Genomic DNA, 21,416 nt, shown 5'->3' on the forward strand with positions numbered 1-21,416 from the left:
ACATGGGCTTTGCAGTGAGTGAGATCTGCTTCCGATAGACGGATATGCGTTTCCGTTCTGTCTGGAAATTGGTTCGTCAAATTGATTCGTCAAAACCCTATAATTTTGCTATTTGTCGTTATTGTTGTTCTTCGTGTCGTGGCCGTATTCCTACTCAGGGCGGAGGCTGTAAACTGGCCTCCAAAGCTCATAGGAACTAAGAACGGAAGTGGCGTTGCGGTAGACCGGACTAACGCTACACTTCAGGACCCTCTCTCACCCTACCCTACACGCTGAGACAGAGTGCATCCTCTCTCCGGCGTTGATTGGTTGACGCGTTGCTTGGACACGGTCAAACAAAGGGCATGAATGTAAGTTTACAGGAACTGTGACCCGAGTTTTAATCAAAAGGATTTGTTTTAAAAAATCCTGTTCTTTAATTTGCGGTCTGGTTCATTTGGTTTCAGGAGGGAGAATAAACATGGCAGAATCAATGGTTCAATATGGGAGAAGAAGAGGATCCAGTCCGATGGGTAACAGGCAGCAATACATGTGTTTATTTAAAGCTTGACATATGAGTATGGTTTTAACAGTAGGCTGCTGTAGCATTCTGTTTGCAAATATAGTACATGATAGGAATAATAATAATATTATTATTAATAATAATAATAATAATAATAATAATAATAATCGGATTAATACAATATTAGAGGCATTGATGCCCTGTTAAAGGCTGTGTGTCTGTGTATCAACCATGCATGGCTTAACTGACTACCTTAAATTTAATTTCTGTAATCGTTCTCCCAGTGTCTTCAGATGGGGACTGCCATGGGACTAAACCCCTGTTAGATCTGAGACAGGTCACTGTGTTGCCCAGAGAGGAATACTTGAAAATTAAAGAATCGTTAAATCATCAAAGTAATCACAAGAAGAGGATTGAAGAAGCAGCAAAACAAAGAGAGGCGATGCATCAGCAGTCCAAGGAAGTGGTGAAACTATGGTCCAATACCATCGTGGTGAGTTAACAAAAGCCAGTACTGAAGGCTGAAAGGACAACGTATACTTATCTCCGAGTCTGACTCAAGCTACTGCAGCGCAATGCAGCATTACATTTACACTCACTTCATTTAGCAGATATTATTACATTTTTACAAACTAGACCAACAGATGGGGGCGGAAAAATGTGCAAACTTCAAACATGTCAGTACATTTCATCACTGAGTTTCTAAAATGAAAAACAACAAGCGTCAGCTCCAGAGTGACGCACTGTGTCTCGCGACAGGGACAACGGCAAAAGAAAATCGAGGCCAAGAAGATCCGAGAGGAGCTGGAAGAGGAGCAGCGCAAGGCCAGGGACCTGGAGGAGGCCAGGTACCAGGAGCAGTTGAGGAAGGAGGCCATCGCAAGAGCCAAGGCCCAGCTGTACTACCAGACCCAACAGGTCAAGGGCTTCCATGTGAGTGGTACCTCAGCCATGGGTTTGCTCGCCATTTAACACATACCCGGCTGGCAGTGGCGCGGGAGGTAGTACAGGTGGCCTGGCGACCCAAAAAGGTAGTGCAGGTTGTCTAGTGACTCAAAGGTTGTCTGGCGACCCAAAGGTGGCAAGTTCGATCCCCGGTTCCTCCTACTATAGCTAAGTGGCGGAGTGTCCCTGAGCTCCTAACCCTGACTGCCTAGTGACCCGCTGGCGGTTGCCTTCTATCGTCGACCGCCTTTTGCAAACGATACAACCACCCATGAATGGGTGAGCATTATGTAAATGCAGTCAATCCATCTTCAAAGTTTCAAATCTCTCTTTAGTAGACGCTGATATTCTACTTTCAGTGAATGAGAGAAACGTATCATGAAGGAGCATTGTACTGGGCATCTTCCTCCATGATGCCTACAGGTAGGGGGGTGACGTTGGTGATCCAACCCGTAGCGGTGAGCCGGGGATCGAACAGCACTATGTTATCCCGCCCTACCCGGTTCTAGCCCCTTGCGTGATTTGACATGGTCGTCCTTCTGCAGAGTGCTCTCCTACTGACCGAGGTGCTGAAGGAGAGAGAGGCCCAGCTCGAGCTGAAGCGCAGAATCGAGAGCTCCTCCAAAGATCGGGACCGGGAGGTGCTCGACAAGATCAAGTCCCGGGAGGACGAGGCCTTGGAACGAGAGAAGCAGAAAGCCGTCCAGAAGAAGCTCAACACCCAGGCAGTGGCGGAGGACCTGAGAACACAGTGAGCTTCGGTGACGCGTCTCTCTGTGGTTAATCCAAGAGGAACCGTATTTCAGTACAGTACAGTGATGGTCTTGATGGGTTGCGAGTCAAGTCTCATCTGAATTAAGCATTTACTCATCTCAGGAGATATTCCCTCAACCACTAATGTTGTATACAGTTGTATTCAGGACCAGGTTTGATTTTTTCTTTTTTATCTCAAATGACGAGGTCCGGACCTCGGTGACCTCATAGCTGGCTACGGGCACGGTGGTTACATGCACTTCCTCTTCCTCAGGATGAGGAACGTCGAGTTGGCCAGAGCTCGGGAGAAGCTGGAGAACGTGAAGGAGGGAGAGGAGATCCAACGCCTTCGCCAGCTGCACCTCAGGGAGCAGAGTGCGACGAGACAAAGACAGGAGGAGCGGAAGAAGAGCACCATGCAGGCTCACCTGGTGAGGAAGGCCCCCTCTTGGAGATGTCCATTTTAAACTCTATGCTGCCAACGATACAAACAGGCTGTGTTGTGCTTCCCGGCTTGCGGTGTGTCGCACCACAGGAGCACATCTCTAACCGAGACGTGGTGAGAGGCATCGATGAACGGAAGCGGGCGCTGGAAGAGGAGCAGAGGGAGCTTTTCCTCGCCACCAAGAAGAAGATGGGGGTTTTAAGGAAGGAGAAAGAGGCGGAGTTGTTCAGGTAAAGCCCCTGGTCAAAAAAGGTATGTCTTTATTATCGGGCCACTCAGAAGTGAAGTCACTCGGATCAGCCTCAACAGTAGCGGTCATGGTTTTTCTTTTGCCACACCCAAAATTAAAGAGAATATATATTTACGATCACGCATGTGCTTGTGCTCCTCAGAGAGGCCCAGATTCTCAAGGACATGATTAGGAACAAGCTGACCGCCACCCAGCAGGAGAAGACGGACCACGAGGACGAGTGCATCGCCAGGGCCATCGCCGAACAGGAGGCCAGAGAGGCCCTGAGACGCAACGCTGACGAGGAGAGGAAGGCAGCGATGCAGAAGAGCATCTCCGAACACAGAGAGACCCTGGTGAGACCCCCTGAGACATCTGGTGACCCCTGCAGGCTGAGGGCCAAGCTCACGGGGAACACCAAGGAAAACCGGGATTCCTGATTCTTAATATAAATCCGTGGTGTTGGATGATGAATTACAACTACTGATATCTTGCGTTCGCTCTCGTGTTCCACCAGCGGCTGGAACAAGAGCAGAAGGAGATGATTGCACGTCAGAAAGCCCTGGAGGTGCAGCAGGCCAAAGAGGAGACCGCCAGAATCTTCCTGGAGAAGCAACAGCAGAAGGCCCAAAAAGCCAAGGAAGAGGGGAGATTTCTACAAGATCACTACGTCCAGCAAATGGTGAGCTTCCATTCCTTCAGGGCCGAAAAGGCCCACTTCTGGTGGTGAGTTCAAACATCTGTGCCTCGTCTTTTGACTTTGCACCTAATCCCACCGTGTGTTTCCGTAGGCGGCGAAACAGGTCCGACACAAGCAAAAGAAAACGGAGCAACGGGAGTCTCTGGTGAAGAACACGGAGCTCATCGTGGCAGAGGGGCAGCAGTTCCAGCAGTACGCGTCGCAGGTGATCCGTGAAGCGGCGGTGGGCCAGCGGAACCTCCTCCCGCTCCACAAGGCCGCCAGAGAGGGGCTCGGCGGAGGCCTGGGGCCCGTCTTCGGCGGTGCGCAGCCGAGCTACCTCGTTCAAGACGACAGCGGCGTGGAGATGCCGCGGTACGTGTGCGGTACGACCCAGAACGTCAAGGAGCTCAACGAGACGACGGACATGGAGGGAGCGAGGAAGCGGCTCGGCTTCACGTGGTGATGGGGCGGTCGTAGTGGGCTTCATACCCGTTACTGGGAGTTGTGGGTGGGAAACACTGATCTGGATTTGTTTTGAAAAGTTAAAGTCTCGGTGCTGAAACAAAGTTTGTTGATTCATGTATAAAGTGGTTGGTATGGTTAATTTACCGCATCCTCAGTTATATGTATTGAAGTAAATAACTAACTTAAAATTGGGTGGACATGCTCCAACTAAAAATGTTATGAGGAAAGACAATAGTTTATTTGGTACTGAGAAATAGGTTAATCATTTGATGTCAAATAAATACACAATTTACAGATTTATACAAACTCGCTTTATGTTGCATGTTATGTTGGACAGTCTCCATTTGAAGTGAAACAACAGGTATCTCGAACTACAAAAAAGAAAAATCTAACGTGGAAGATATACATGCAAAAAAGACCCAAAAATGATTTAAAATTAAAAAGGGGAAATAAAAAAAACAAACAGACTTCAACTGACTCATGTTTCATTACACATCCTGGCTGGTAAAAGCAAAAAACGATGTTCCTTAACCTCTCTAAACAGATTATGCTTATATACTTTTAAAAAATACAGTAAAAAAGTACTAGGGGAGGGGTGCTCACAAGGAGGCTTGTTTCCGCTGCAGTAGAACTTCTAATAGTTTAAACAACTCTCATTTTGGAATTTGAAAAACAACAAAACTAAAAACAGACCCAATGATTTCCCAGAGTGACCGAAAGTGGTCTGGCGTGGACCGACTTCTGTGAGTATCAAACATCACGCGTACACAAAAGGGGGGGCTCGATCGCGGGCCTAGTCGCTGTCGTCGTTACTCGACCCGGAGCTGTCCTTCTTGTCGCGGGTCCCTTCTCGTCCTCGGTTGCCGCGGTTCCTCGCAGGGCTTCCGGCCGGCTCTTTGGCTTTAGGAGGGGACTCCCTCGGGGGGCTTTTCTTCTTGTCCTCTGGGCTCTTCCGGCCCTTGGTCTTGTCGTCCTGGTCGCTGTCGGAGCTGCTGCTGCTGCTGTGGTGGTGCCGGCCCCTGGATCCCCGTCTCGGGGCCGGCCCGCTCTCCTTATCCTTCCTGCGCGCCTGCCGGTCGTTGCTCCGGCTCCGGGAGCGCCGTCCGCCCCTGTGAGAGTCTCTGGCCTTGGCCCGGTCGGGGCTCCTGGTGCGGTCCCGGTTCCTGGGCGACCCTCGCCGCTTGTCATCCCTGGAGCGCTGCCGGCGTCTCTCCTGGCTCCTCCGGCTGCCCTCGCTGGGCCTCTCCCTGTCCCTTCTCTCGCCCCTGTCCCTCGAGGACGCCCGCCTAGCCCCGCGGTCCCCACGGTCCCCTCTGTCCCGGCTCCTGCTGTGGGACTTGGGGCCCTCCTTGCCGCTCGTCCTGTCCTTGCTCTGGGACTCGGCCCTCTCCTTCTCCCGCTTGTCCCCGTTTCGGCCCTTCTCTTCCTGCGGCTTCTCGCCGTTCCTTCCCTTCGGGTCGTCTTTCGGCTTCTTCTCGGACTCGGCGCGCTTGCTCCTCTCCTTGCTGTGGTCGGACTCCGTTTCCTTCTCCTTGGTCACGGCCGCGTCTTTGCTCCGGGAGCGGCCTCGGCGGTCGGGCTTGTGGTCCCGCTCCTTCTCTTTGCTCTTTGACCGTCTCCTCTTGTCTCCGCTTTTACGCACCTCGTCTCCGCTCTTGTCAGCACCCTTGTCTATGCTCTTGTCCCTACCTTTGTCTCCTCCCTTTTCTACACTCTTGTCCCTACCCTTTTCTACGCCCTTTTCTACGCTCTTGTCTACGCTCTTGTCTACGCTCTTGTCTACGCTCTTGCTGCGGCTGCGCGAGCCGCCCCTTTTCTTGGCCTTGTGTCTGCTGCTTTTGTCTTCGTCCTTCTTCTCCTTGTCCTTGCTCCGGGACCGGTGGGAGCGACCACGCTTCTCCTTCTCTGCCGGCTTGTCGTCAGAGTCCTTCTTCTCTGCCCGAGTCGCTTTAGCGGCCTCCTCCTTCGCGGCCTCCTCCATGTCACCTCTGTGAGACCAAGGTGCAAAGGTGGTCCGGTTTAGTCAAATGTATTCGCCCAAGCCAGTTTACACAGTGAGTAGATGACTTCTAAATGGTCAAAATGTGTTGCACTTAAATGGCTGACCCAACAAAGTTAAGTTGTAGCCAGCTTTCCAGTATAATATACGTTTCCACATATTAAAGAAATATAAAGCATTTCACTTTACAGATTGAGTCCAAGATGGCCGATTGGAGTATAACACGTAGAAGCCTCTGAATTATTAATCTCTTTCTATAAGCGTCTCTTACTTGTCCCCCTTAATCCAGCGCTCTCCACTCGTTGCCCTCATCCTTTGCCGCTGCATTTCCTGCCGCCAGTGGGGCGGCGTCTCGCTGCGGCGGAAACGGTCTCGTGATCGTGAGCGGGAGGGAGTGCGATAGCGCTGGTGGAGAAGGACAGAGACGGCCGGGTTACGGTCATCATCCAGACAAGGGGTTTAGGGTGTGCCAAAGACATCTTACCAATGTGTCTGGGTTATTAAACTCAGACAAAGATTCAACCAACGAGCATGCACTTACCCGTGGACCTCTCCCTTTAATCTTCCTGCCGGACCGGGTCGTCACTAGTCCTCTGTGATATGCAGACTGGGCATTAAACGGCCTGCCCATGAAAAGGAGAAGATTCAAACATTAGGACGCGTGACGATCATCGGCTCCAGATACAGTCTCGAGTGCCGTGGTCTTTGACCGACCTTTCCCTCGGCCGTTCCTCCCGCTGCCTGGGGTTCTGTCCAGCGTCCTCGTTCTGGGCGGCCTGGGGACTTTTGCGCATGAGGAATCTGTTCTGAGGGACCTCTGGGATCTCTTCGGGTCGGACTGAGGACAACTGCAGGTCTTGCTCTTTTTCGTCCGCACTTCCGGCCTCGGACCTAGACACAGAACATGCGGAGTGCACGTTTAAACACGAGCCGCTTCCCCTGCGCAGACGGGGACGAACTACGGTGGACTAAGCAAGTACCTCTCTTTCTTCGCCTTCTTTTGCTTCTTCTTCTTCTGCTTTTTCACCTTCTTCTTCCGCCTCTTGGATTCTTTTTCGGACTCCTCCGACTCCGAGGAAGGCTCTGAGGAGCTGTCTGAGGAGCTGGAGCTGTCGCTGGCCTCAGAATGCGCCTTCTCCTTTTTCTTCTTCTCGCCTGGCTTCACTGAAGAGAGAAGACATCGAGGGAATCGCTTTAGGGGCAAAGAATAAACGGCACAAAGGCTAGAAGCACACTTTTTAAAACGGGGGTGAGATGTGGTGTCTGAAAGTGTGTTAAGACCTCTTGTCTTAGGGATGAGCTCTCCGCAGTTCATAATCTTGACCTCGGAATATGGTTTACTGCTGGCGTCTGTCTTCTGCCTCTCCATGGTTTGAATGACCTCTTGGCCAGATATTACTTGTCCGAAAACCACGTGGACTCTGGAATTGGAACAGTTGTTGTCAGTAAACAGTCAAAACTAATTTCATTTGCAAATAAAAAAACAAAAACAAGGTATTCTATATCAATATGAAGCACTTACCCGTCCAGATGTGGCGAAGGTTTGGTGGTACTGAAGATTAAACACAACAAATGTTAGTTGTAAATTAAGAAGCTCAAACAATCAAAGTCGTGTAGTGTATTATGTCAACATTTCTTTCCACAAAAACATCCATATGGATAGTTATATACAACAACCAGCATGAAATTATTATTATGTTGCTGTATTGCATAGCCCTGATATAATGCTTTTTGGAAGGAATCCAACCATGCAAAAGCAAGTCGAACAGAGTAGATTTCATGCTCACATAAAGAACTGAGATCCGTTGGTGTCCTTGCCCCTGTTCGCCATGGACAGAAGGTATTCCTTATTGTGTTTCATGGTAAAGCTCTCATCTAAAAACAAGAAATAAAATTGAAACCAACGTCAGTGGATGAATGATGATTTTACAATTGATAATAGTTTAGCTGAAAGGTTTGGCGTCTTTACCTTCAAAGAAGCCACCATAGATGGATTCACCCCCTCTTCCATTCCCTGTTATGGAATGGTTATGAAGAGAATATCAAGGCAAGGAACGGTTAAACAGGAAAACTGCAGTGATAAAATAAGAAAGGGGGAATTTATACAAACTTGTGGTATATACATACTTATACCACCCACAGAAATATACAGACACAATCGTCAAGATCATACCTTCGCTGAAGTCCCCACCCTGGATCATGAAGTCCTTCACGATTCGGTGGAACACGCATCCTTTGTAATGAAGAGGTTTCTGAGTTCCTTTACCAATGCCTTTCTCACCTAGTAGAAACACAAGAATGGCAGGACTTCCATATGACGCACATCACTCAAAAAGACATGACAGCCTGGTAAGTTGTGTATGTTTATCATCTAGTACCTGTACAGAGACACCTGAAGTTTTCAGTTGTCTTGGGGCAAACCTCTGAGAACAACTCCACCACAATTCGACCAACTGTGTAAAAAAACCATATCGTTAGATAGTATAAATGGCCTTTAAGTAGTTAAGTAATAAGATATTGGATAGAGGTCTCACCATTAATGTTGCTGATTCCAACGTCGAAGAAGCACCGAGGACGCACCTTGATGCCCATGATTACTGACCGAAACCTGCCTGGAACACATCAATAGATGTGATCAGGTTACATCTGGTGCCAGACCCATCCACACATAGATATCATAAAGTAACCAAAACAATACATGTGATAAGGTGTTTATGTGGCGCAATTCCCATCCATTCATATAGTTCATAAAGTTTCCTGATCAATAGATGTGATCAGGTGGGTAAATGGCGCTAGACCCATCCATAACGTGACAAGAGTTCATAAAGTGACCCAAACAACACGGAGAGGCCCCACTGAGCCAGGTCTATCACGGGATATGGACATGAATCGCTTCGTCTTTGACCAAGAAGGTTAAATAGGCCAAGACTCTTGTGTTCATCGTTAGGTATAACGAATCAACGAATGAATGAATGAATGACCCCGGGTTGAATGAGCGTGAATTCAGCGATTTCGAAAGTAAACGATACCCGGGCCAGTACAATTGCAAAACATTAATAAATGGCCAATGAACCGATATAACCACATGATATACGTGATAAAGCACGGGTCGGTCCCCCATGCAGCGGACGGGCACCCGTAGGGGGTTCGGATCCTACTGGGCCTAAATCGACGTTACCGTGCCCATGAGCACTGGGGCAATCAGAGTACGTACACACCGGGTTCACCCACGTGGTAAACAAACATCTGAACTGAAAGCCACCGATATCGATCTAATTATCGTATTACCTTAGTCGGTGGACCAATGATGCTGTTCCGAAGAATAATCGATCATCTAATAACGAAATCCAAGTCCCATTCAGTGTCACACAGTGTTTTCTAAAGATGGCGCGAGGAGAACGTCAATGTACTTTGGGATCCGCGCAAGAGGAGCGCTTAATATTGGTCAGCTGACCGCCCGCCGCTAGGCAACCCCGCGCTCGCGGGATCAATGCGAAGCCGATTGGAAAATGTTAAATACAATATTAACAGTTGGGGGAAGATGAAATACGTAGTGTTGGTCCACAAATGTGTATGTCGGCTCAGTGATACAGCATATGAGTATTATTACAAATATATATATTTTATTTCAAAAAGAAAATTCGGAATGATAAGATTTCAGACAATTACTTGTGTTGTGGTTGCGTGGATAATTCCCTTGATCTGCTACCTACGAATGACTGTTTCCATGTGACCAAGATATACAACATTTATATTTCCAGCCTTGTACTAAAACCTAAGGTTTGACTCGGCTAAGCCTCGCCCTCCCGGGATGTACGGGCGAGCAGAACACAGCGATTACACTTTGAACTGTCCGCGTCATAACACTGGCTAGGGAAGTAAAATCGAATAGCACACATGCTAAATAATAAACTATGCGACCACTCACTGTAAGTACAGTCTATGTTTCCAATTCAGTAGTATCCTGTCATCCGTTCAGAGATAAATCCAATTCCAAGTTTAGTGACAAATGCGTTGTGTGTCTGTCGTTTCGTTGACGTTGTTCTACTTCCCATGTGAGCAGCATGACTTCATACTGGGCTGAGGAGCCTTACTTAATACAAAGTCAGACCAGTGGTGCAGTCCATAGTAATGACACTTTCCAATACCATTCACAGATCTTTGTATTTTTAGTATCTTGTAAAGATGATTTTCTATCTGAGGGTTTGGCTTGTCATGCACAATTGAGTTTGGGTAGTTTATTTAGTAAATATCAGTTTATTATTTATGCCAGTATAATCCAATATACCTTCCTATATAATACTTTGACTTCCTGAATTAATCCTTCCTCCCTTTCTTCATTTCCTTCCCTAGATGGCAGCTAGATGACAGCAGTTGTCAGGAAAACATCTGCACTGTACCCCAGTGACCTCATGTGGATGTCAAGGACTTTTTCCCTCAGCTAACCTGGACAGTAGTCACAGTCTCAGGATGGGGACTCTTCTCTGCTCTTAAAGGGAGCCTAGACGTTGGGCCATGTTTCGTCTGCACCTGGCCAGTGCCTGTGTGCGCAGGTCTGTGTACAGTGGGCCAGGAAACCGGGACCTAGTCCTGGATCAGCTGAAGGTGTGCTTCAGTGAAGACCAAGTGTTTGAGGTAGTGGGCAGGAACAAGGCCAAGCTTGCGGTGAACCACGTGGGTTGTGCGGTGGGGATGCTGTGGCAGTTCCAGAAAGAGAAACCACAATTATTAAGGACGGTCGGGGCGGTCAAGAGCCACCCTCAGTTTCTGACCCTCAGAGTTTTGGCCGAAAACAAGATCTCCCTCATGGATGACTGCTTGCTGGTGGATATGCTGTATGATGTTCTCAGGTACAGTGAAACAAGGTCATAGACTCACGTTGAAGCCAAATATCTCGCCCCTTATAACAAAGTTTGTTTCCTCTTGCTTTCAGACTCAATGTGGAACCTCATGACTCGCTAGTTCAGCAGCTGGTTTCTGAAGCCTCTGTAAGACTAGATAGGTATTATTATCATTATTACTATTGTTATTACTGCATATCAGATCTCATTGAGTCCTATGGCTTGACTCGAGAGGGATCACGAGCAGCACATGTTTTTGTTTTTGTCTCGCAGTTTCCCGCTGTCTTCCCTCTCCAAGTTCGCCATTTGTCTGAATGATCAACAACTGCAGCTGAGTCCGCTGATGGGACGCATCACGGACATTCTGTCCCGGAAGCTCTCGACCATCAACGATGCCAGGTGGGAACTCTTTACCCCCATTTGCCATTCAGCCATTTAGCAGACACCTTTATCCGAAGCGACCTGCAGTGAATGGAGGTGCGTGTCATTACGGAGCAGGTAAAGCTTTGTTTACAGGCAGGCTGTGTACCTTGATGATCCAACCCAGTACCTCTTGAAACACCCCAACCCACCACACTATCCTTCCCCGGGATAGATTTTGGAAACCGCCTAACCACTAGACTATCCTGCCCCGGCATAGCTATACTAGATCTCACCTGTTTCCAGCCTATTCATAATTTCTAACTCCCTGTGATTTTCTAACTGTAAATGTCTTTCCTCTGTTTCCTCTTTCTAGAATCCTGACCGTGCTGATGATCAGCGTGTCCCCCATGGTGTCCCCTCGCCTGAGAGACCGGCTCCTGGACCGTGCGGACCACCTGCTGGACTCCATGGACCCCGTGAAGTACAACAACCCCCGCAGGGTGGTGCAGTTCCTGCGCAACATCCGCTTTGGCCGGCGCCCCCTGCTGGAGAAGTGCAACCGGATCCTGCTGCGGAGCGTCCCGCGGATGGACGCGGAGAACCTGAGCATCATCATTGGCCTCTACCAGTCGCTGCAGTTCAACAACTGCGAGTTCCGTCTGGCGGCCAAGCAGCGGCTGACGGAGCTGATCGACTCCAGTACCGACCCCGCCGCTTTCACCAAGCTCTTTGTGGCGCTGTGTCCCATGGCCAGCACGGAGATCAGAGAATGGTCGGTTTGAGGTCTTTTGTGTTGTTTTATGTTCACGCCACATGGTTGTTCCACACGCCGCGATCGAGCTCTTATGTTTCATCATGGGGAATAGATGAAATGCATTCATGCGTCTGAAAACGATGCAAATATGAATTGTGTGCGTGAAAAGCAGAGACAATCAGGAGATCAACTTTCAGACTCACTTGGATCCAATCTTGTATTCTGTATATTTTCTGTTCGCTTATAGGTTGGAGAGCACTGCACTCCTATTGGCCGATGAGTTCAATCCACAGCAGGCCTTGATACTCGCTGAGGGGCTTGAGGAGATCCAGTGTAGGAACCTCAACCTGATCAACAAGTATGTTCCACTCTGTTCCTCCCTCTCCTCTTTATAGAGAACCAGATGACCTTTAAGCATTACAATATAACAACAACCTCAAAGTGAAACGGATGTTGTACCTTTTCAGGATTGCATCAATAATCCAAAAGAACCTTAGAGTCTACAAATCCATGGAGGTGGCGAGGATCACCCAGGCCCTCTTCCTGCTGCACTACCAGAACCCCGAGCTGTTCAACAAGTTACGGAGCATCCTCATCAGGTGGGTGGTCGTCTGGTCTGGCCGTGCTCTGCAGCGTGGTTGACTCAGCCCGGGGCTAACGTCTTTCTCTCTCTGGCCCTCCCTCCCTCCCTCTGACCCCCCCTCCCTCCCTCCCCCTCTGGCCCTCCCACCTTCCCTCCCCCCCTCTCTCTGGCCCTCCCTCCCTCCCTCCCACCCTCCCTCTCCACCCTCCCTCCCTCTCTGGGCCTCCCTCCCTCTCCACCCTCCCTCTCCCCCCCTCCCCCCCCCTCTCTCCTCCCTCCCTCCCTCCCTCCCTCTCCTCCCTCCCTCCCTCCCTCTCCTCCCTCCCTCCCTCTCTCCCTCTCCACCCTCCCTCCCTCCCCCTCTCCCCCTTCTCCTCCCTCCCCCCTCTCCACCCTCCCTTCCTCCTTCTCTCCTCCCTCCCTCCCCTCCCTCTCTGGGCCTCCCTCCCATCCCTCCCTCTCCACATTCCCTCCCTCTCCTCCCTCCCCCCTCTCCCCCCTCCCTTCCTCCTTCTCTCCTCCCTCCCTCCCTCCCCTCCCTCTCTGGGCCTCCCTCCCTCTCCACCCTCTCTCCCTCCCTCCCTCTCCTCCCCCCCTCCCTCTTTCCTCCCAGCTTCCTCCAGGACAGCCTGTACCCCTCGGAGGTCACCATGCTGACGCGCGTGCTGGCCACCCTGCCCGGCCCGCGGCTGGAGGCGGGCGTGGTGGCGCGTCTGGACGCCGTGCTCCCCCAGTGCAACCTCAGCGACCTCAACACGCTGGCGCAGGCGGTGGGCAAGTGCGCGCGCAACGACGCCTCCTACCGCCACAGCTCGCCCAGCCAGTACGTGCGGCTGCTGCAGGGGCTCAGCCGCTGCGGCCACGAGCGGCTGGACACGGCGGACCGCCTGGACGTGCTGCTGGACGAGCTGCGCTACGCCTCGGGCGAGTGGTTCGAGGAGACGCTGCTGGAGCACACCATGGCCACGCTGCAGAGGATGACGGCGCAGGTGAGCTGGAGCAGCGTGCCCGACCTGGCGCACCTGCTCACCAAGACCAACCACCTGTGTGCCCCGCTGCTGGACCGCATCGCCACGGTCACCCTGAAGGACATCCACAAGGTGTGTGTGTGTGGGGGGGGGGGGGGTTGTGTGTGTGTGTGTGTGTGTGTGTGTGTGTGTGTGTGTGTGTGTGTGTGCAGGAGTGTGTGTGTGTATGTGTGTGTGCAGGGGAAGTTTAAGCTGATTATTTACTACATATTACAAGTGATTATATCTCACACACACACAAATGACGGACTGGTTTCAGTCTATTTTATTTGTGACATAGACGTGTGTGTGTGTGTGTGTGTGTGTGTGTGTGTGTGTGTGTGTGTGTGTGTGTGTGTGTGTGTGTGTGTGTGTGTGTGTGTGTGTGTGTGTGTGTGTGTGTGTGTGTGTGCAGATCCATCCCTCCGCCACCTACGCCACACTGCTCCCCTTCGCCGTCCTCAACTACGACTCTCCGACCGCAGACGAGCTGTTTGACGTCTGCATCGAGCACCTAAAACCTCACATCAGTAAGTGTGACGGGCCCTCTGGTGTCCATGTGTATGTATCACAGGTGTGTGTGTTGTATCTAGTCCCAGGTGTGTGTGTGTGTGTGTTGTATCTAGTCCCAGGTGTGTGTGTTGTATGTAGTCACAGGTGTGTGTGTTGTATCTAGTCACAGGTGTGCGTGTTGTATCTAGTCACAGGTGTGTGTGTTGTATCTAGTCACAGGTGTGTGTGTGTGTGTGTTGTATCTAGTCCCAGGTGTGTCTGTTGTACGTAGTCACAGGTGTGTGTGTTGTATCTAGTCCCCGGTGTGTGTGTGTGTGCTGTATCTAGTCACAGGTGTGTGTGTGTTGTATCTAGTCCCACGTGTGCGTGTTGTATCTAGTCACAGGTGTGCGTGTTGTATCTAGTCACAGCTGTGCGTGTCTTAGCGTTCCTCTCTGTGTCTCCAGGGTCCTTCGACCCCCACATGTTGGTGTTGCTGGCCTACGCTCTGGTCGTGGCCGACTGCTTTCCTGAAGAAGTGTTTAGAGAAATCTTCAACGTGGACTTCCTCGCCAAACTCGACGCGCACCTAGAAAGTAGGTGCTGGCAGTTTTCTTAGAACATGATCATTATCTCATAATCATTTTTAAACTTTGTTAATTGGGTTTTTGAAGGAGCAGACAATTGTGACGAGCGCATTTATAAAAAGTGACATTATCTAAAAATATAAAATTATTACATAATAACAATAAAAAAAAGAATTATTATTATTATTATTGTTAATCTAAGTATGATTGCATAAAATTGGTGATACAATAACTCGACCGCTCCTGCTCCCCACCACAGCTATGCCCGACCTGCTCAACATGCGGATCCGCCTTCGGCTGATGGAGGTGAACCGCGCCGTGTGTCTGGAGTGTCCCGAGTACCAGGTTCCCTGGTTCCACGCGCGCTACTGCCAGCAGCTACAGAAGAAAGGTCCGCTTCTCTTGCAGGGTTCAGCGACTCGTTTAGTCATGTAGGAGACGCGCCCTTACAGAGCGATGTACAGGGATTCCAGACGCATGTCATTATTATTATTACTGTTTATTTTTTAATATTACTGTTTCAGATGCATGTCATCCTAACTGTACCGATAGCGATATATTTTCTCTCTTTCTTCCGACTAATTTACTTATTGTAATTCGCTTTGGATAAAAGCGTCTGCTAAATGTAGCAACGGTCAGGTTCTTTGGCACCTCTCACGTCGAGCCCGGTCCAAACGGTGTCCGATGTGCTGTGTTCTCCAGGGAGTTTCTCCAGCAGTCTGGTCCAAAAGCAAATCCACAAGATCCTGGCCGAGGTCCTGGGTGGTGCGGACCGGGCCAGGGCGTCGGTGCTCACGCCATATTTCTACACCATAGGCGAGTGTCCGACGCTGAAGCTATACACGACTCAACTCTATTTATGGGGGGGGGGGGGTCCAATCCGAAGCCCCAGGGTGCATGTGCAGGGTCTGTGTCCCACACTGACCCTTCCTGTGCTGTTCTCCTGTTAGACTTTGAGTGCGTGTTGGACCGGTACAACCGGCCCGTGGCCTACAGCGAGCCCAGCACCCTGCAGATCTCGGATGGCGGGAAAGTCCAGTGGAGGGCGGAGCCAACGGAGACGGTCATGAACGAGCTGCCACCCGGAGCACAGCGGTAAACCAATAGGACTCGAGGCTTTGGTCACATGTCCGTTCGACGACAGCCCGGTCGCTCGTCTGACTCGCTGTTTGGACCCTTGGTGTTTTCAGGGTCGCTGTGGACTTCTTGGATTCAAAGGCGTTCTGTAAGAACTCTCGCCACATGAAGGGGGAGACGGGGATGAGGAAGAGGCACCTGGAGATCATGGGATACCGTGTTGTTCAGGTGAGATACACCTCCAAGGTGACTGTCTGGGTGACGATGGAAATGGATGTATCTGAGGTGAACCATGATTGTAACGGGCAGATTTCATAATGATGTTCGGTAATTGTTGTATTTGTTTGGGCAGATCCCCCATTACGAGTGGAACTCGATGGAGCTGTCCACGCAAGACGCCTGGGTTGGATACCTTAAGAAGAAAATATTTACTGAGGTGTCGTCTTCTTAACTGAAGTATGAACATCAATGTTACCATCGACAAAACCCTCAACACTGTGGGATGGAGTTGAACAATCATGTTTTTTTTTTTTTTTTAAGTGTTCCTTATTTGCTCATTTGACTTCGAGTGGCCTACTTTATGTTATTTAAAAACTTTATATAATAAAATATATATTTGTATAACTTTTTTGTTTGTGTGAATGTTCATATGCTTATCCCGTTGCTACAAGACACATTTTCTTGTTTTGGTAATGTACAGCTTGATGTTTGTGTTCAACAATACTCAACTGCTGTTTTGAATGTGACTTAGTGGGATTATGATGTAGTTTCGCATTTCCTACTTTTATTCCAATATTTTCTGTTTTTCTAGTTGTGCCTAAATGCAGGAAAGAATCAAACTTGCATAACCTAAAATCAAAATATGTTTATTTAAAAAAAAACAAAAAAATAAGGCAAACTGAATTCAAATCAGTGTATCCAACAGCACTAAAAATACCCACATGGAACTCGCAGTCAAATGAAATACAACATTACACTCCTGTGACTGTCACCCCTCCTGGCCCCATAGACCTCTGAAGAATAAGTCCCGCCTCTGAGGCTCTGGTTCCCTCGATCTAATGTCTATGGGAAATAACATGTTATTTTTGAATGACCGTACATAACAAACTCTGTAGGTGGCGAAGTAGTAAAAGCTGCGTCACGTTTTGAACTACGCACCCTTTCCATCTAGTTTCGACTGGGTTTTTGGATTTTCTGTGCCGTTAACTTAGCCTTAATAATCGTTTACTACTTTAACGGCACCGACAATCCAAAAACCCAGTCGAAACTAGATGGAAAAAGTGTGGAGTTCAAAACGTGACGCAGCTTCTACTTCTTCGCCACCTACAGAGTTTGTTATGTACGATCATTCGAAAACCCCCATGTTGTTACCCCTAGACATTTGACCGACGGAACCAGGAGCCTCGGAGGCGGGACTTATTCTTCAGAGGCCTATAGCGGGCCTCACAGCTTGGGCCTTCTGGCCCCGCAGCTGGGCTCAAAGCTTCGGCATCCGGGCTGCGTTGAGCCGCATGGCCACACAGCTGGCTCCGGCGGCGTAGCGCATGTCCTTGATCATCCCCGTCCACTCCTTCTTGTCCTCATCGTACCTTCAGGAGGGAGCAGCCTCATGTTAACACCTGGAGCCGACCACAGCCTCTCTCACTAACTCTCTCTCTCTACCGTGGACCGGCTTCATCCAACACAAACGCATGGCTCCAGGTAATGATAACCTTTAAGGGGTGACATTCTGCCACAAGGTGTGAGTGTGATCGGCCGTCACGAGCCATTCGAGCCATTCGCTTAGCTGCATGAAGGCTAGATAAGCACCATTTTCTACAGTCCACAGGTTTGGCTGGTGGACTGATCTATCCAGCGTACATCTAGGTGGACACTCCCACTTGTGATGTCACTAAGACACAGGAAAAGACGGCGTTTCAAATGGCTTGTAACCAGCTGATCACACTCACACCTGGTGGTATAATATCACCCTGTTTACACGTGGAGCAGACAAAACCCGGTCTCACAATCACTCTCTCTCAACCATCAACCATCTTCAACACATACGCATGTTTCCACGTTGGGATTACTTCATCGACGGTATGACGCTAACCACAGGTAGGAAGGGATTACGTACTGCCAGATATCGGTGATCTCGCTGGGGCCACACTCCTTGTTCTCCAGCTCCACCAGGGCGAAGCCCCCCACGGCGTAGAGCAGACCCCCACAGCTGACCAGGTTCACGGAGCTCCTCTCCTGGGGGAAGTCTGTGAAGGGCGTCCACCTGGGACACGGCACACCACCGTGTTAGACAGCATTCTTAGGAAGCATGCTAAAGAACGTATATTCATTTACCCAAAACAAAGTTTATCATAGCAAAATACGACCATGGTGATTCTGAAATAATGACTGATTTGATTTTAATATTTCCATTATTGATGCAATGGGTAGAGGCTAGGATAGAGGAGACACTACATTGAACACAAAACTAAAATGAATGTGAACATACATTTTAAAGAATCAATACGTTTGATCAAGGACAAATAACTTGATTACCTTTGGTTACTCATAGAACAGTATTACATTATTGTGCTTACTTGGTTAAAAAAGTAGAGAATACTCTTAGATGTAATAAGGATAACAAGCTTATTATCATCGTTACTACTACTTTAGGGAACGTACTTATTCGTCCCGAAGTCGTAGGCCTCACACGAGTTGGTGAGCCCGTCCTCGTTCACGCCCCCCGCCACGATGAGCCGTCCCTTGTGGACCACCGCTCCGAACATGGAGCGGGCCGTCTGCATAGCGGCCACGTCCTTCCACTCCGACTTCTTGTGGTTGTACGCAAACATCTTGCTCAGCGCTTTGCTTCACCGATGAAGTGGCAGAGGAGTGGATGTTAGCATTGGGAAATGAACGTATCATTTCCACATGGATGGATATAAATCGAGGTATGGTCTCCTACTTTTCGTCGGTCTTTCCTCCGATGCAGTACACCAGCCCGTTCTCTGAGACCACGCTGTGGCCGTGGATCATCACCGGTAACTTCTTGGTTTCGCTCCACTTCATTTTGCTGGGGGCACAGAAACATATACAGATATAAGTGATATAATATTAAGTATACTCTCTCTTGATATTCAGTATACACACTTTGTTTTATAATATTTGCCATAATATTCAGTATACTCTCACAGTATTTGAATATTCAATATACTCTGTGTCATAATATTCATTATGCTGTCTCAGTATCATAATATTCAGTGTACACACTGTCATAATAGTTTATATCATATTCAGTATAACCTCAGTGTCATTATACACACTGTCATAATATTCAGTATACTCCCAGTGTCATAATATTCAGTATACTCGATGTGCTAATAGCTGATGTATGGACTCACTGTCATAATATTCAGTTTACCCTCTGTGTCATAATATTCTGTTTACCCTATCAGTGTCATAATATTCAGTACTCACACTCTGTACTAACAGTTGATGTACTCACTCAGTGTCATAACACATAACGGTATCCACAGACTCGTCGGACTGCAGGTCCTTTCCTGCTATAGCGAAGATGAGGTTCTCAAACTCCCCCATGGAGAACAGACATCTTGGGGAGGGCATAGGAGGCAGAGCCGTCCACTGACCCCCCAGACTGTCCAACTGCAGCAGAAAACAATAAAACATCATTTAACTATACAATAATACCATTATTATAATAATTATATACCATGAGTAGGTAGCGATAGATTCAGCAACGTTTATATATTGACTTTCAACATTAATATACATTCACTTTATGAATATTATTATAATATGAACTTATATGAATGTGTGTCTGTATAATAAATATAAAACGAAATATATATATAAACCTGGTAGAGGTAGCACTGCAGGGGGGCGTCCTTGTCCTCCTCGTCCACAAACAGCCCCCCCAGGACGTAAAGCTGGTTCTTCCTGGTCCTCAGGCACTCGTGGTTCCGTGGGATCTGCTCAGCCACGGCCGCCAGGAAGCACTCGTTCTCCACGCCGTCGTACGCCACGGCCACCGCGTCGTTGATCATCAGCAGCAGGTCCTTGTTGTACATGCCCACCCGCCGCTGGTCGCTGAGGAACCCGGGCAGCCTGTCCTCTTCCTCCCCCTCCTCCACCTTCTTCAGCTCGGGGAGCTTCCCGCCGAAGGCGTCCTTGATGAGCGCGGTCTTCTTGACGAGCTCTGGGTCGGCCGTGACGATGTCATCCTTCGCCACCTTCTCCAGGAAGTACTTCTCCGGCAGCAGGCGGAAGCGCACGCAGTCGAAGGCCTCGCCCAGCGTCTTGGCGCGGCTCTCCTTGTCCTTGCGGACCCAGCGCATCAGCGCCTCGAACACAGCCTCCTCCTTCTCCACGTTGAGGGCGTCCGCGCCTATGATGGCCAGCAGCTCGCGCAGGCCCAGCTCCAGGAAGTCCTCCTGCGTGGCCAGCGTCTCGAAGTGCAGCGCCACGCACTCCCGGGCGGACACGGCCAGCCGCGGCGAGTTGAGCAGCAGGGCCAGCCGGAACACCGCCAGGCAGTTCATCAGGTTCAGCCTCTTTTGGAGGTAGTTCACGCACACGGTGAACACCGAGGGGATCTGCAGGCGGTGGGACACGGCCAGGATGTCCTGGACGTTCTCGTCGTTGATGTCGATGTCGGCCGAGTACATGTATTTCACGATCATCTCCATGGTGCCGGCGTCCACGTCCTCCAGCACCACCTCCTTCTCCCCGGCCTCGTCCTCGGCGCCCTCTTCGGAGAAGAAGAGCTCCCTGAAGTAGGGGCTGCAGGCGGCCAGGATGAGCCGGTGGCAGGGGAAGCTCCGGTCGCCCACCTTCAGGGCACAGTCCACAAACTTGTTCTCGTTCAGGAGCTCCTTCAGCCCGTCCTGGAGGAGGGTGCTCTGGAACATCCGGAGGTCCTCTCTCAGGCCCTGGGGGTCCATGTCCGACGTGAGAGCAGTAGGATAGAGGGGAAGGTGTGGGCTGCTGGTTGAAGAGACAGAGGACTATAGGCAGCCACATTTAAAGCCCCCCTCCGGTTTGACTGAGCCCCCTCTAAAAATAGTCCCCGGGCCAATCTGGGAAGAATTCAGTTTGGCCTATGAGCGTCACACAGCTGTCATTAACCACAAACAACAAGGGGCTCAACTAGTCGCCCTAGTGATAAGGGTCCACAATGTTACATGAGCGCGTAAAAATAACCTTCGGCAACCTATTTATTCATCGGTGGCACTTCACAGTTTGTGTTTGATATTTGACCGCGCTGTGTTCTGTGGACGTGAATGTGGAGCGGTCCAGTTGATGAGTCACAGACACGACGGAATACTGCCTCAGGCGTGGGTGATGGATGGAGTCATGTCCCAGGACAGCCGAGTCACACACTACGTTAAAGTGTGAGGAGACCCATTGAGAAGTGGTAGACGGTGAACAGATGACAGCCTGGCAGATCACCGTCTGACCTCGGCTGTTTGTAAAATGCTTGGGCTCCTGTAGTGGTTTTGTATTTAGACTGTGATCAATGTTTCCAAAGAAATGAAATGACCAGTGTCAAATGAAGGGAGACATGTTTACCCGTAAATAGGACAGACAATCAATCTATCGTGAAAGTATACGACTATGGGGTTAGTTTAATTTGGTTTCTACTATACAAATGGCGCTTTCGTATTTTCATATCAGCACTTGAATTGGCTACTGC

General features: G+C 49.6%; 4 protein-coding genes across 4 annotated transcripts; 2 read left to right on the forward strand and 2 right to left on the reverse strand.

The window, feature by feature from the left end:
• Positions 1-256: 256 nt before the first annotated feature.
• Positions 257-4,490, forward strand: cfap210 (cilia and flagella associated protein 210). Its single transcript, XM_030343122.1, has 10 exons — positions 257-350; positions 447-512; positions 787-995; positions 1,262-1,435; positions 1,993-2,198; positions 2,475-2,631; positions 2,736-2,875; positions 3,038-3,230; positions 3,392-3,556; positions 3,666-4,490. Exons 2-10 carry the CDS (start codon positions 461-463, stop codon positions 4,017-4,019), a joined length of 1,650 nt encoding a protein of 549 aa, XP_030198982.1. The 5' UTR covers positions 257-350; positions 447-460; the 3' UTR covers positions 4,020-4,490.
• Positions 4,314-9,443, reverse strand: ppig (peptidylprolyl isomerase G (cyclophilin G)). Its single transcript, XM_030343120.1, has 13 exons — positions 9,309-9,443; positions 8,555-8,632; positions 8,399-8,473; positions 8,194-8,301; positions 7,990-8,034; positions 7,808-7,895; positions 7,543-7,572; positions 7,302-7,441; positions 7,001-7,184; positions 6,735-6,911; positions 6,562-6,643; positions 6,292-6,425; positions 4,314-6,009 (listed from the first exon to the last, which is right to left on the reverse strand). Exons 2-13 carry the CDS (start codon positions 8,610-8,612, stop codon positions 4,815-4,817), a joined length of 2,316 nt encoding a protein of 771 aa, XP_030198980.1. The 5' UTR covers positions 8,613-8,632; positions 9,309-9,443; the 3' UTR covers positions 4,314-4,814.
• Positions 9,444-9,873: 430 nt separating this feature from the next.
• Positions 9,874-16,318, forward strand: fastkd1 (FAST kinase domains 1). The gene is made up of 15 exons (XM_030343119.1): positions 9,874-9,949; positions 10,374-10,870; positions 10,954-11,022; positions 11,135-11,260; positions 11,598-11,996; positions 12,226-12,336; positions 12,446-12,577; positions 13,175-13,661; positions 13,984-14,098; positions 14,528-14,656; positions 14,907-15,038; positions 15,350-15,463; positions 15,598-15,742; positions 15,838-15,952; positions 16,077-16,318. The coding sequence occupies exons 2-15, from the start codon at positions 10,536-10,538 to the stop codon at positions 16,173-16,175; spliced, it is 2,508 nt and encodes an 835-aa protein (XP_030198979.1). The 5' UTR covers positions 9,874-9,949; positions 10,374-10,535; the 3' UTR covers positions 16,176-16,318.
• Positions 16,319-17,013: 695 nt separating this feature from the next.
• Positions 17,014-20,990, reverse strand: klhl41a (kelch-like family member 41a). Its single transcript, XM_030343121.1, has 6 exons — positions 19,579-20,990; positions 19,209-19,366; positions 18,669-18,776; positions 18,386-18,571; positions 17,841-17,987; positions 17,014-17,313 (listed from the first exon to the last, which is right to left on the reverse strand). Exons 1-6 carry the CDS (start codon positions 20,662-20,664, stop codon positions 17,202-17,204), a joined length of 1,797 nt encoding a protein of 598 aa, XP_030198981.1. The 5' UTR covers positions 20,665-20,990; the 3' UTR covers positions 17,014-17,201.
• Positions 20,991-21,416: the final 426 nt, after the last annotated feature.

Source organism: Gadus morhua, chromosome 20 (assembly GCF_902167405.1).
Source record: "Gadus morhua chromosome 20, gadMor3.0, whole genome shotgun sequence".
In the NCBI taxonomy this organism is placed as follows: domain Eukaryota; kingdom Metazoa; phylum Chordata; class Actinopteri; order Gadiformes; family Gadidae; genus Gadus; species Gadus morhua.